Source organism: Crocodylus porosus, unplaced genomic scaffold, assembly GCF_001723895.1.
Source record: "Crocodylus porosus isolate Cpor-Errol unplaced genomic scaffold, CroPor_comp1, whole genome shotgun sequence".
In the NCBI taxonomy this organism is placed as follows: domain Eukaryota; kingdom Metazoa; phylum Chordata; order Crocodylia; family Crocodylidae; genus Crocodylus; species Crocodylus porosus.
Window position 1 is genome coordinate 2,524,024 of NW_017728914.1, and position 14,192 is coordinate 2,538,215.

General features: G+C 46.4%; 1 protein-coding gene across 7 annotated transcripts in view; it reads left to right on the plus strand.

The window, feature by feature from the left end:
- Positions 1-14,192, plus strand: part of LOC109309915 (protocadherin gamma-A4-like) — a 49,639-nt gene that overhangs the window by 22,962 nt on the left and 12,485 nt on the right. For all 7 annotated transcript variants that reach the window (XM_019534804.1, XM_019534809.1, XM_019534806.1 and 4 more), the window contains one exon: positions 9,511-9,599. In XM_019534804.1, the coding sequence (XP_019390349.1) occupies positions 9,511-9,599 (89 nt within the window). The remainder of the gene's footprint in view (positions 1-9,510; positions 9,600-14,192) is intronic.

Here is a 14,192-nt window from a genome sequence, read left to right on the forward strand (position 1 = left end):
GATGACAGCACAAGGAGCAATGGTTTCAAGTTGCAGCAAGGGAAATTTAGGTTGGGTATTAGGAAAAATCTTTCTCACTAGAAGGGTGGTGAAGCATTGGAATGGATTACCTGGAGAGGTGGTGGAATCTCCATCCTTGAAGGTTTTTAAGGCCCAGCTCTACAAAGCCCTGGCTGGAATGATTTAGTTGAGGATGGTCCTGCTTTGAGCAGGGAGTTGAATTAGGTGACCTCCTGAGATCCCTTCCAATCCTAATTTTCTATGATTCTATGATCTAGAGTAATGTAGAGATGAGTAAACAAAACAGGGATAACACACTGACCAGTGAGGGTAAAACAAAGTACTGAATAGCTAGTGACAAGTGGTGGCTAATTTTACCTATAGCCACAAAATACTAGTTCTTAAAATTGTTACACTTGTGGGATACTGTTCACTCTGGGATGGGAAAGATCAAAAACACTTAAAAAGAATGTTAGCTTTAAATGCCTCTGTCTTTCTTTCCTTGTCCCATCTAAACAAGGTCACTGATGGTAATGCTACTATTACATTATTACATGTACTCCTTTCCTGCGCACCTGGGCATCCAGATTTGGAGGTTTACATGGCAGTTTTTTGGTTGCATAAGTCTGAAAAAATCTACTTACGCACAGATTGGTATTCTGTTCTGTGCACATAGCCCTGTATACCTGGATAGCTGCTATGTGTGCACCCAACCTGTTCAGATGCTTGGGTGACAAAATGAGAAATACCCTCCCATGTTTTCTTCCATGTAGTTGAATGACTAGGGCACTTGGCTGGGAAACTAGAGAACTTGGGGTTTGGGTCCACCTTAGCCACAGCAGCTTGGAATCTGGATCTCTGACTTCCCAGAAAAGCTACCACAGCACAAGTCAGCCATCATAGTCCCTTTTGAAGCTGGCCTTCAGGCAGCCATGAGAGGGAGCTGTGTGGGAGATACAGAAGCATACAAATGTGGCTGGGTGCTCAGGCTGGCTGCTCCACAAAAGGGGCAGCAAGCAGTGTCTGGCTGCTGCTGCTACTGTGTTAAGCATACATGAGAAAGAGAGAGAGAGAGAGAGGAACACACAGGAGAGAGAGGGAAAGAGAGAGAGAGGGATACCCCATCACCCCTGGGTTTTGTTTTGGGGTTTTTTTGCCCCCCACAACTGTTGGCACCCAGGGCAGTTCTCCCTGTCATCCCACGCTAGCTATACCACTAGGGAGTATGAGGCCAGAAGGAAGGGGACACGTCAGAGGATGTGTAGCATAGTGAGGTGGCTGCTGGTTGGGTGGGAATGGAGGTTGGGGTTTTAACCTTGTCCCCAGTGGGCCAGATGCTTCCCCCCTGCAATGTCCTTCATCCATGTTTTTTCAATGACTGTGTTAGTTGTTCAGCTTCAAAAGTAGCACCAGAGAAGGGAGGGGAACTGGAACAGGACCTCTGTCTTTCAAAGGGGTGTCCTAGCCTGACCTTGGACTACTGAACTGAAAAGCATAGGGGCCCTACTTCAGCACCCCTGCCCCCCATACACACACACACCTCCTGAGTAAGGGGGACTTAGAATGCAGGACCTCCAGCATCCCAGGTATGTGCCCTAGCCACTGAGTTATAATGGCAAAGGAGAGACGCACATACATGACTTTCTACATTTCTGGCTAGCTGAGGCTGCTACATGTCCTGTTCTTACCCTAGCTGCTCCTGGGTGTGTCTACAGAAGATGCTTTACTTGAAATTAGAGTAAATTACTGTGCAGCAAACATCACCATCTATATGTTCAGACTCCTACTGCAAAGCAGTTTGCTCTAATCATGAGTAAATTTGCTATCTGTAAATACAAGTAGAAAATTTACTTGGGAGTAATTACTGTGCAACACAACATATGTAGGTGGCCAACCCAGAGCAAACGTGCTCCTGGTCAGCTGGGCAGCAGGGGGCAGGAGATTGCTTCCTTCCCCCTCGGAGTTGCCGGATGCTGAGGTGGGCTCCACCAGTGGGGCCCAGACAGGGACCATGTCCCTCTGCCCTGACAGCGGGATACTTCCAGCCCCCACTCTGTGATCACAACAGATCTGGGGTGGGGCAATTCTTATCTTCCAGCCCTGGCAGTGCAATTGGGGATCCAGAGCTGGGATATAAGAATCTTCCAGCCCCCACTCCCTGATCACAGAGTGGGGGTGGGGAGTTCCTTGATTGTCCCCATCCAGGCTCCAATGGCAGAGCCTGCCCTGGCAGCAGGCAGCTCCCCGCGGGCGAGGAGCAATGTTCCTGCACTCCAGGGCTAGCACCCAGGGAGAGCTCCCCTGGCTGGTGCAGGGGGCTGGTGTAGGGCTGGAAGAAGTGGAAGCAGACTGCTACCATGAGCAGCAACTTTTCTGCTTTCTGGCATATGTAGATGCCTGCCTGGGGTGGATTTACTCTAGAGATTTGCACATGTAATTAGGTTACTCATATTTGCACGTGTAGATGTGCCCGCTGTGCATATTTGCTCTGCATGACTATATAGCTATACATAGCTGGCCAAGTGCATAGGGCTATATGCACAGGGATAGAATGCCATTTGCATGTAAGTGTTTTTTGGGGGGACTACATAAAAATGTCATGTAGATTACCAAAGCTAGATGCCTGAGCATTCAGGAAAAGAATAAATGCTACAGAAACTTAATGGTATCATCCTTTTTAAGTGTTTTTGATCTTTCCCACCCCAGAGTGGGCAGTGTCTTGCAGATGTGAGTTTTAAGAATTGGTATTTTGTGGTTGGAGATATGAAGTTCATAAAGTTTAGAAAAGAGAGATCCTCAGATTAATAGGAAGATACACAAATCTTATTTACGGTCTTTTAACCATGCGATGCTTCAGGTCTGAAGACTTCTTTAAGTCATTTTTGATACATTATTTTTAATTTTATATCTGCCTCTGATCCCTTTATGTTTGGATTCCTGAAGTAATATTCTGTTCTTTCCTTGTAGTCTAAGTCCTGAGATTTAGTTGTCTAAATGGTTGTCTAAGTGCCAAAAATTCCACTTACACATAAGTTGGCATTCTATTTCTGGACATGTACCTTACACATGTGGACATCTGTGTGTATGTATATCTATATATCTATATATATCTACATATGTTAGATATGTGTGTGTGTGTGTGTGTGTGTGCGCACACCCAGATGGGGCATATGGACTAGGGACAAAATGAGACAGAGATGGAGAGACTTTTTTGCCCTTTATTATAAAAATGCTAAAACCAATGTTGAGGTAGGCAGAGAAGACATGGGCATGATTTATAGAGAGAAAGAGAACAAGAAAGTGGATCCATTTTCCACCAAAATAGCTGAGTGATTGGGCACTCACCTGGAAAGCCAAAGACCCTGGATTCTGGACCCCCACTACTCCAGAAAGGGTTTGCATTTGGATCTGACTTCCCAGCAGGGCATTCTAACAATCATACAACAGAACAGCCCCCAGGACAGCCATTATCCAGTTCCTGTTGAAGCTGGCTACCTAAGCAGCCCGGGGGGGGGAGGGGGGCAGGGAGGCGGGAAAGGTACATGTGAGATATGTGGAGTAAGGATGGAGAAAGCAAGTCAGAGAGTGTGTGGCTCAGTGGCGTGACTACTGGGCTGGAAGAGAACAGGCCCTGGGTTCTAGCTGAGGTCCTTAGGTCCAGGGCCTTGATCCTGGTAAGGCAAGAGGTTCCTCTGTGTGCTGACTCTATCCATTGTTTCCTATAGCTTCATTAGTGGGTTAACTCCAAACGGAAGACTGTGGTATGGTCATTAGAGTGCTGTGCTAAGAAGTCAGTGGCATGCAAGTTTGAACTAATTCCTGTACTTGCAGTGGCAAGTACATGGGCTGCCAGTGTGGCAACGTGGATGCGTAAGGTGCAGTTAGCCTTCCTGACCACGTTCCCCACATTGGCAGCCCATGTTCATTGTATTTTGTTGTTGGAGATATGAAGTTCATACAGTTTAGAAAAGAGAGCTCCTCCGATTAATAGAAAGATACACAAATCTTATTTGTGCCCAGGGAAGGGATCAGAGGCAGGGATAAAATAAAAAATAATGTATCTAAAATGGCTTAAAGAAGTCTTCAGACCTGAAGCATCACACAGTTAAAAGACCTTTCCTGGGTGTAAATAAGACTTGTGTGTCTTCCTATTAACCTGAGGATCTCTCTTTTCTAAACTGTATGAACTTCATATCTCCAACCACAAAAAAAATAACACAGCAACCTCTTTTGAAATCCAAACAATTTCTAAAATAGCTTTCCTGTCAAATATGTGACTTGTACAGAATAGTTGCTTGTGCACTACAGGGTAAAAGTTTATATTTGAAGTATGTCACTGGGTACAGATGAACAGGGCAGGCTTGAGCCCCTTGGTTCTGAGATCCTTTTCTGAGATCCTTTGGCATTCTGTTACAGACAAACCCCAAGGGCAGGGTGGGCAAAATAGCAGATCCAGCCAGTGGCTGGACTCCCATTTCCCAGCAGCCCCTGCCTGCATCACTGTGGCCACTTTCCATGAAGAATGCAGGAGCAGTTGGCCATGGTGGCAAGGGGCCAGCGGGTGTCCATGAAGACCAGGCCGAGCAGTGCTGGCAGGGTGCACAGGTGGGTAGGGAGCTGCTCTGGGGCTGGGGCTAGGGCCAGGATCTTGCAGCAGTGCGTGTGGTCTGGAGCCAGGACAGAGCTGCGATCCACTGCCTGCACATCCCCGCCCAGGGTGTGCTGGCAGCAGATCGCTGTTCTGCCTCAGCTCCAGCCTGCACGGTCACCACCATAAGATCCCAGGTCCGGAGCAGCTCCCCAGCCAGCCGCATGCCCTGCCTGCACTGCTTGGCCCAGTCTCTGTGGAATCCCTGGGCTCACTCTGTCATGGCCCCATCCACAGCAATGCAGAAAGGGGCTGCTGGGAAATGGAGTCCACTCCAGGCACAATCTGGCCCAGGGGCAGACTTTGCCCATCCCTGCCTTAGGGGGATTTTGGTGGTAAGATGTCTAGTTTTTTAATTCTAACTGGGTTTAGGCATGAGATATGCACCAGTCATACAAACTAGAGCAGTTCTGAGCATCAGGCGAGGCAGAACTCCAGACATCTGGGGAAGTTTACTATCAAGCAAGGTGGCACCGATAGGTTTAGGCAGCAGCTGAGGGTGTGCTTTTTGGATTGTGTTTTTGGACTTAGATGCCTCAATTACTCCTAAATTCTGCTTTAGGGGCCTAAGTCTTTTATTGGATCTAGCCCAAATACTCTTATTTCCAACTCTCCCTGTGATCTTGAGCAAATCACTTCATACAAGATTCTCAAAAATATCTAGATAGCTAAATAATTTAGAGCAGGAGTGGCCATCCTGCAGCATGAGTACTTCAAGTGACCGGGCAGCTTGTGTGGCACACAACAGATCAGGACGAGGACAGGCAGTACAGCAGCAGACAGGAGGCTAAAGATAGAGCAGAAAACCAGGCAGGGAGCACAGGGCCAGAAACAGAAAATGGATCAGTATTTACATGCCGCCCCCCGCTTCAGGGCCGGTCACGTAAACAGTCCCTCCACTGCCGCCACCTCCTCCTCCAGCCTCCAGCGTGGTGGCTTCCTCTCCCCCACACTCGCTTCTGCCTCCGCTTCCTCCCACGGAGTGGTGGCGGCTCCCTTCCCCTGCCCGCCCCGCCCCGCCCGTGGAGCAGCGGGGCTTCCCTCCGCCTGAGGAAGCGGCAGCCGTGGTTCCCCGCCGCCTTCGCCCGCGGAGCCCGGGGTCTTCCCGCTGCCTGACGACGCTGCGGCGGCGCTTCCCGCCCGGGGGCCTCCGCCTCCGCCTCCTCCTGCCTGAAGAGGCGGAGCCCCAGCAGCCAGTCACTGCCGCCCCTTAATTATATTAGATTTTGGCCCTTAAGGGGAGACTTTAAAAAATGTTTAGTGGTTTAAGAATTCAGCTAAGGATGAAGCAAGATTTAAAAAATATTTAGGCTCCCAATGTCCATTGAAGTTAATGGGAGTTAGGCGGCTGGGGCCAGATCCTATTCCACCTTTTGGGCATCTAAGTAGATTTAGGCATCCTTATGCAATTCTTTTTCATCCTGTTCAAGCTCCTGAAAACCTGTTAATGCAGGAGTGTCAAGCTTATCCAGTCTGCAGGCCAGATCCAGCCCATGGACCCATTGGCAACACATAGGGTGTGCACACAGGTGCATGTGCACCCCCTGAGATGGGCTGTGCACCCCCTGGGACTGCCAGCCACAAAACTGGAAGTGCTGGTGGAGGTGCACTTCTGGTTTCACTGGTTTCATCTCTGGTGGTTCTGTGCTCGGCAATCAGCCACTGGGGGACCCCTCACCCTGGCCGGTGATCAGCCGCTAGGGGAATCCCCACCCTGGTTGGTGATTGGCTGTTGGGGGATCCCCCCACCCTGGTCAGCAATCCATCACTGGGGGATCCCCTGCCCCCCAGTTGGCGATCAGCCACTGGGGGAAAGTCAGCAATCTGGTACCCCCCCAGACCCGGGAGGCACCAGTTGCCCATGCATGGACCCCGTCCTCCTCTTCTTCCATAGCATACCTGATCTAGCAGGTGCTCCATCTGATCTGAGACCCACGCTGCACAGATTCCAGAATGGCTGGACTTGGCACTGTGTGGCATAGTCCAGCCAGCCGGAGCAGCAGCTGTGACTGCCCTGGCTGGGCTGCACTATATATGCACCCACCCCAACAACTCTGGGACTGCACCACGTGCAGTGCCTGCTCCAGCCAGTCCAGGACCCACACTGCATGTCCAGACTAGTTGGAGCATGTGCTGTGTGTGGTACACTTCCCAGAGCAGATGCCACATGTGGCACAGTGTGGCCAGAATGACCACTGTGCAGATGCAGGTCCCAGACCCGCTGGACCAGCTACTGAATCAGGTGTGGTAAGGGGGGGGGAGGGGAAGTAGAGAAAGGAGAAGGGGTCCATGGGCCACATCTGGCCTGCAGACTGACCCAACACCACAGACACGCTGTGTCCTATGTGGGTTGAATCAGACCCAGAGGCAGTACCAGGAGCCACATGGTGGGGCTTTGACCCATGGGCAGTATGTTTGACATCCGTACATTAATGTAACTGCTTTTGTAATATACCCTTCACAAAAAAAAGCAGTGATAACCCCTGCCCCCAACTTTTGTATTAACTTTTTTTCAGGGATTTGAACAAGGTAGAACAGAATCACATTTAGGCACCCAAGTCCATTTACATGCCTAATAGATAGACAAAACAGGCATTTTTTGCTAGAGACAGAATCCTTTTTCATTTTTTGTGCTGAAATGGTAATGCTTCAGCCATCTCTGGCCATTTTTGGCACTGAATTTATTCTGTGCCTGCATAAGTGTACACATGGAAACTCAGCATACACAGTAGAGCTGTGCACTAGCTGAGTATATACAAAAGTAAGTATGCACATACCTGAGCATAAGGCCCAGAAAAAAATGCTTGCGGGGGAGGAGAATTTCCTCACATTTTAGCCTCAATAGCAGAGTGATTAAGATGCTTGCCCAGGAAGCAGAAGACCTGGGTTCTGTGTGTCCCTCTTGCCAGTTTAGACTTCCAAGGAGAGTACTCTCATCACTATCAAGCAATATCTAAGACTCTCTCCTGCACTCCTGAGGCTAAGCCACTGCTCTTGCATTTAATAGTAACTAAGAAAGCTTCTGGCACAGTAAGAGCAAGAGTCCAGGCTAAAATCTATGACCTGCTTCCTTCTAGGGCCAGCGGCCTTCTCACTGATAGTCATACCATCTAATCTGGTCCCTTCCTCATGGTTCTGAATTTTTTTTAGCTGTCCAGAGAGCCAAGTACCCCAACTGCAGATGTGCACTGAGATAGATCTACATTCAGAAAAGATATGGAGGAGAGCCTTAAGCTGGTGCCACTTAAGGGCAACAGGGGCAGGACCTCACCCTGCTGTGCCCTGCTCTTTCTGTTGTCTGTCCCCTCCCAAACCCTGGTCTATACCTGAGGAGACAAGAGCAGCCCTTGCTGCTGGTTGTATGCTAGTGCCCACCCAAAACCCCTCCTGCTGGCCGTGTGAGTGTAGGAGGTCCTCCCATGTAGCACCACAAGCCAGCCCAGCCACTTGTCACCTCCCAGCTGCAGCCAGCTCTGCTCCCATCCTGTCCTCCCAGGTGAGACCACCCCTCATGCCCTGGGGTTGGGGCTGAGGCTCCTCCTGGGGGAAGATGGACCCCTGGGCTACAGGTCAGTGCAGCCTGCATTTCCCTGGCAGGGAGCTGGGACAGGCTGGAGGGGGCTGCTGGGCTTCCTCAAGCTTTGTGGGGGCAAGTGTAGGCAAAAAGGGGTGGAAGGCAGGAGGATTTGGGGTGCAGGTGGCTCTTGAGGGGCATATTGGGGTGTAGGCCGGAGCTTCCTTATGATTTGGGGGGCATTTGGGCAGTGGCAGGGCTCTGCTGGGGGTTGGGGTAGGGGTGTCCTCCCTTGGCTGACTGTCCTGCTGGCTGATCTTTTTTCCCTGGGGAGAAAGACTTTATTTTGAGCTATTATGCAATCTTCTCTGTATACACTACTCAAGAAAACATAAATCAGGGGGGAAAATTAATCAAATTAAATATGTCATAGCAGATGTTTGATTTTTTGCATATGGTTTGTTTTTATCGAAAATTTGTTAAAATGATAACTTAACCACTGGTTTTATATGTGCAGCCCTCAAAGCTCACCAAAATCCAGCCAAAATAATTAACTACACCTAATTTATCTCCTCACATTGGGGATCTTATGGCACATTGCCATCATTCTAGTGTGTTGTGGCACACCTTTTGGCAATCATTGGCCTAACACATGGTTTAGTGACTAGTGCAACATGCTTGGAAGTCAGAGAGGGGAAGGTTCAAACTCACCATACATGAGAAGGGTTTAGAGCCTGTATCTCCTGCTTCCAAACCACTTAAGTACTGGGGTAAAAATGGGGGGCTGGGGGCTCTTCATCCTCTGGAGTCTAGCATCCACTAATTATGGGCTTTTGGAAAGCTACATTTTCATTACTTTGTCACAGGTATGTGTCCAGAATGGATGTGTGTGCATAACCTAATGCTATATACATGCTATATATATGCTATATACATCTATCCATTCTGTCTAAGTGTCCACATTTACACTTCCTATACTTTCACAGTCCAGGGGAGAGTAGGTTCACAACCTGCATGTAAGTGCCAGAAATTCCACTCACACATTTAGAAAGCTAGATGCACAAAAGGAAATTGAATTCCACCCTAGGATCTTACCTACATTTGGAGGCAGTGAACTACCTTTAAAAAACAGGTGCTTAATGATTGTTTTTCTTGAGAAACCCCAAAAAAGACAGAACTTGGAAAATGCCTTAGCTCCACTGTGCTTTATTGACAGGTGTGCTTATAAGAATCAACATTGTTTTGTGCTTTATACTTGCTGATAAAATCCCTATCATCCAACCCAGGCCCTGCTCCGGTTTCTGTCCTTGTGCAGTGGTAATTCTGTGTTTGTTTTGTTTCTCCTTAGCTCACAGAATGGAGAAGAAGGTGGAGCTTGGCCAAACAACCAGTTTGATACTGAAATGCTTCAAGCCATGATCATGGCATCAGCAAATGGTCAGTATCTATTAATCATAAGCTAATTGCAACATTTTTAATAATACAGACATTTAATGTGAATGCGTTCAGAACTTTTGCACTGGAACTATCCATAGTTTACACTGACTGGGCAGACTGCAATAATTTCTAAAGTACTTCTAAGAAGATACTGTTTGAATACCATTCACTACTGTATAAGCATGCAAAAGAGATGTGAATCAGGCATGATTAACACAGCTGGTATGAGATAATCATTATGCTTCCATTGTGTTGTAGGGCAATAGCCTGACAACTGAGTGTCTTCAGCAACCAAATTATAACTACTACACGCTAAAGAAAAGGGAGTATGATTCATAAAATAGTGCTACTGAATAGAAGACCCAGGGCTTGGGGTGCCTTTTGTCTTTTAAAAAATGTGTATTTATAGCTGGATAGTAAGCTTGATCCCAAAAAGAACAAATTCAGTGCCTGATTCAATGCATCCATAGTTTCATAGTTTGTAGGGTCGGAAGGGACCTGAGCCGTCGTCAAGTCCTACCCCTGCCATGGGCAAGAAAGAATGCTGGGGTGAAACGACCCCAGCTAGGTGATTATCTAGCCTCCTTTTGAAGACCCTCAGGGTAGGAGTGAGCACATGCAAGAGGATAAATTTGCATTGGGACTTTGATGGAAGAAGCAAGGTTGGTAGATGTGGATGTGGATAGAAATAGGGCAAAATCACAGTAGTAGGGAAACAAGAATTGCCATTCTCACCTGTCTTTCCTGGAATCAAACTAGCACAGAGTACTTCAGAAGAAGATATAAGGTTGGTGTGCAGTCTATTCCCACATATATACTTGTGTGTGTATGTGTGCATTTTATCTGAAGTGGAGAGAGAGATGCATACATATTTCAATAAAGGTCTACATTTACAAAACAAAACCTCCTTTTTTTACGGGAGTATTTTTGTACCTACTTTTGTATCTAATTTGTCATGGATAGACTTAATCCTTGGTCCCTACTCATATATCTCAGCATTATTCTAGTTGTTAATTCATTGCAAATACTGAAGTGCAGGCACATTTATATTGCTGACAAAGGAAGGCTGATGCATGACTGAAAATCTGCCTCAACATCTTTCATAAAAAAACTAGAATCTTGGTTCCAAAATGATACCTTTTATTAGACCAGCTGGAAAATGGCAAGAAAATTGTCCTTTTCTGAAAGCTTTCAGGATCAAAGTCTCTTCATCAGGCCCTGGGAAAAGTGTAGATGATACAAGATGGTAAAAAGTCCCCATAGGTAGGAAATAAATTTCATTTTTGCACAGAGGGAGCTGAAAATGCAAGGCTGTCCCTCTGCGTCCATGAGAGTGTCTTTGTCAGCTGTGTTGAGTAGCTCTTTGATGTGTTGATCAGGTAGAATTCCTTCCCTGGAGGTGTCAGATGGCAGGCAGAGATGTAAAAAAACTTCCTTGTTCTCCAATAAAGTTTAAAATCCAAAATTGGCCAAAATTTGGCGTATTCCATGTTTCAGGGGTGTACAACATCTTTCAAGTATTTCTGTTGTGGAGGATTGTTTGGTTCTGGTTTTGGTTTTATTTTTTGTTTTGTTTTACATCAGTGGCTATTTTTTGTGAGAGCGATAGAAACTACAGATGTACTTTTGTTGCTGTATAATCTGGTTTCATTTTTATTGAAGAAACAAAAGGCATTAAAACATACAATTGAAGATAGAGGCTACCTATTTTACATAATGTCTTTTTTTACAAACATCATCAAGTCTTCTCCCTCTAAATTGTAAAACTAGAAATAAAAGAAGAGCCATAAAACACTGACATTCATTTTAAAATAGGGAGAAAAAAAACTCAGCATAACCATAATGTGCAGACTAAAATGCTTAGTATATTTTTTTTACGTTCTTAAGAGAACAATTCTGAGACTGTGGTTTAAAATTGGCCTTGCTTCTTTGGAGAGCTGCCTTAGTCTGAACTTTGTCACTCTGAAAGCCTCTGTGCAGACACAGTGCAGCCCAAGCAAACAGCTGCTGCAGTCAGTTAAAGAAATGAGGGTTCTGGGCATTAGATTTGTTTGCTTTTGTATATTTTTAAGAAATGAAACCATGTAAAAATGTGGTTCTGTTCTGAAAAAAGACCCTGTAAAGATTGCCTCAGGGGGACCATATGGTTACCATAGCTCACTGACTCCGGATCAAATTTCCTTGCTTTAAAAATAAAATGATTATTTTCCTAAATGCCATCCATGCAGTCCCTACAATTTTAAAGCCAAGTGAAGTATTTCCAAACTGTGCATCAGTTTACATGTAACTGGACACATCTACACAAGATGTTTACTGCAGAGTTGAGTAATTAGCTCAGCAGTAAAACATCACTGTCTACACGTGCAGTGCTATTAGGACAGAGTAAACTAATTAACTCTGCTGTAGGATAGTACGGCCAGCCACAAGTACTATCCTACAGTGGAGTTATTTACTCTGCTGCAATGCATATTGCATATTCTGCTGACAGGCTGGATGAACACAAGGGTGCTTCCCTTGTGCCCCAGCAAACCCCTCTGTAGCACATTGGGCTGGGTTGGAGTAGCCCCAGGCTGGCAGGCTGATCCCTAGGGCCCCCTGCTAGCTGCAGTTGCACTGCTCTGGCTTAGTGTCCAGCAGTCCATGTAAACACTGCACATGGGAGCAATAAAGTCCTTTGTGAACTGCACTGGAATTTATTCAGACACATTAATGTATAGATGTGCCCCCTAAGAGCAAACAACCTTGTTTTGGCAAATCTCCTCTGCTGCACATGATAAACTGGATTGTGTCTTTTTTGCCATTGGACTTGGTCATAATGTCCTGCAGTGATGGCTTAGACCCCTTGAACAAGCACAAGCTTCTGAGATCTGTTCCATCCTTTGGTGCAAAGCAAAATGCTGTCTCTGAGTATTACTTTGTTAACAGGTAAGGGCCAGGACCGCCTACCTCCATCTCTCTTTATTTGGCATTTGGCTGGAGACTAGGAGTAGGAGTTCCTGTTCTCACCAAAGTACGTGGAATTCAGAGTAAAGTCCACGATTAATGGATTTTTCAATTCACTGGCAATTCTGGCACTGGGGAGAATTGCTCGGGGCCAGCACAGTTTTGAGTTTTTTTAATTTTCAGTTTATTCTAATTCACTTTGGATTCAAAAAGTCAGAAATATTAGTTCACATTTGAACATTTTGATTATTTTTAAGTATTTTAAAATAAAATTCAACAGAAATTTTGAAACAAAAATAACTTTCCATCTTTCCTTAACCTTCCAAAACATAGTTTTTGCTACTGCACATTAGGGGAGCCTAATGCTCCTTTAGTTAATACCTCACATTAGAGGTACTAAATTTAATGTGCAGTAGCAAAAGTGCATTAATGAATGTGTAGATGCATCTGGTGTGTGCCATTTAAACATGCTAGAGTCCCATTTACTTTAGCAGCACTATCCACATGCTTAGCATTAAGCATATGCGTAGATGCTATGCTGGATGAAAGCCAGTGTGGAAAGAGGGCTTCTTGTACTGTGCATAATCTGCCATCTTCTAGGTCAGAAGGGGAAGGGTGATACCTCTACAGGGGTATGCCCCCCCTCTTGCTTAGGCTTCTACAGAATCCCCTCTTCCATGCAGGAGGTGACAGAGCAGTAAATTGGCCATGCTGTGTAGATTCAATCTGCTTGGGAGTCTGTACAGTTTATTTGCACTGACTCCCTCTGGGCCCTGTTCAAGGCTGCCGGTCAGTAGCTGCAGGACAACACAAACAAAAGTATCAGTACACTAGGAATTTCATGCTCACAGGCAGAGGCATTACACCAAGGCTTGAGCCCTGGACAGCAGCAGTGGCAGCGGTGGCAGCTGGGCTGGGAGCAGCACTGTTGTTGTTCATGCAGCCCCTCCAAAGCTGCCTATACACATGCTTGGAGGTGCGGGGGGAGGCATTTTAATTACAGCAGTTCCCAGACAGCTGCTCTAATTAAAATGTCTCACCGTCACATGTATTAAGCCCCCCAGGTATTTCAAAATGGATGCAGGGGCACCTTATCTAAAGCTCATTTGATGAAGTTTATTTAAAGCACCCATGCCACCATTTTGAAATGTGAGGGGTTTCATATACATGATAGTGAGGTGACACTGGAGCATTCTAAGCAGGAAATGGAGCAGACTTGATTAATCACATCTTCTCTGATGCACTCTAATTAGAATGCAAACGAACATGTCTATAGGCAGCCTAAAAAAGAAGCTTAACTGCTGCCAAGAGTTAAATTAATCTAGTGGAATTTAGCAAAAGTAGTCTGTAGCTCTGTAGTCTGGCTTTGAGGCCCCTTCCCCTGCTCCCAAAATGTCTCTACTGTTGACTGGAAGCTGCCCCACAGTTGCAGGGTCAGCCTCCTGGGCTGCATATACATGAGCAGGGGCACACATTTGGAGCAGCACAAACAGTACTGGCACAAATTTGTGCTGCTACTTTGTGCTGGAGTGCACATTCCTGCTCGTGCACTTTCAATGGGACACACTGTCAGGGTGTTCCATGTGCTGCAGGGGGCGTGCTGGCTGGGTCACATGGTGTCCTAGTGTAGAGAGCTGGCAAGCAGCCTCT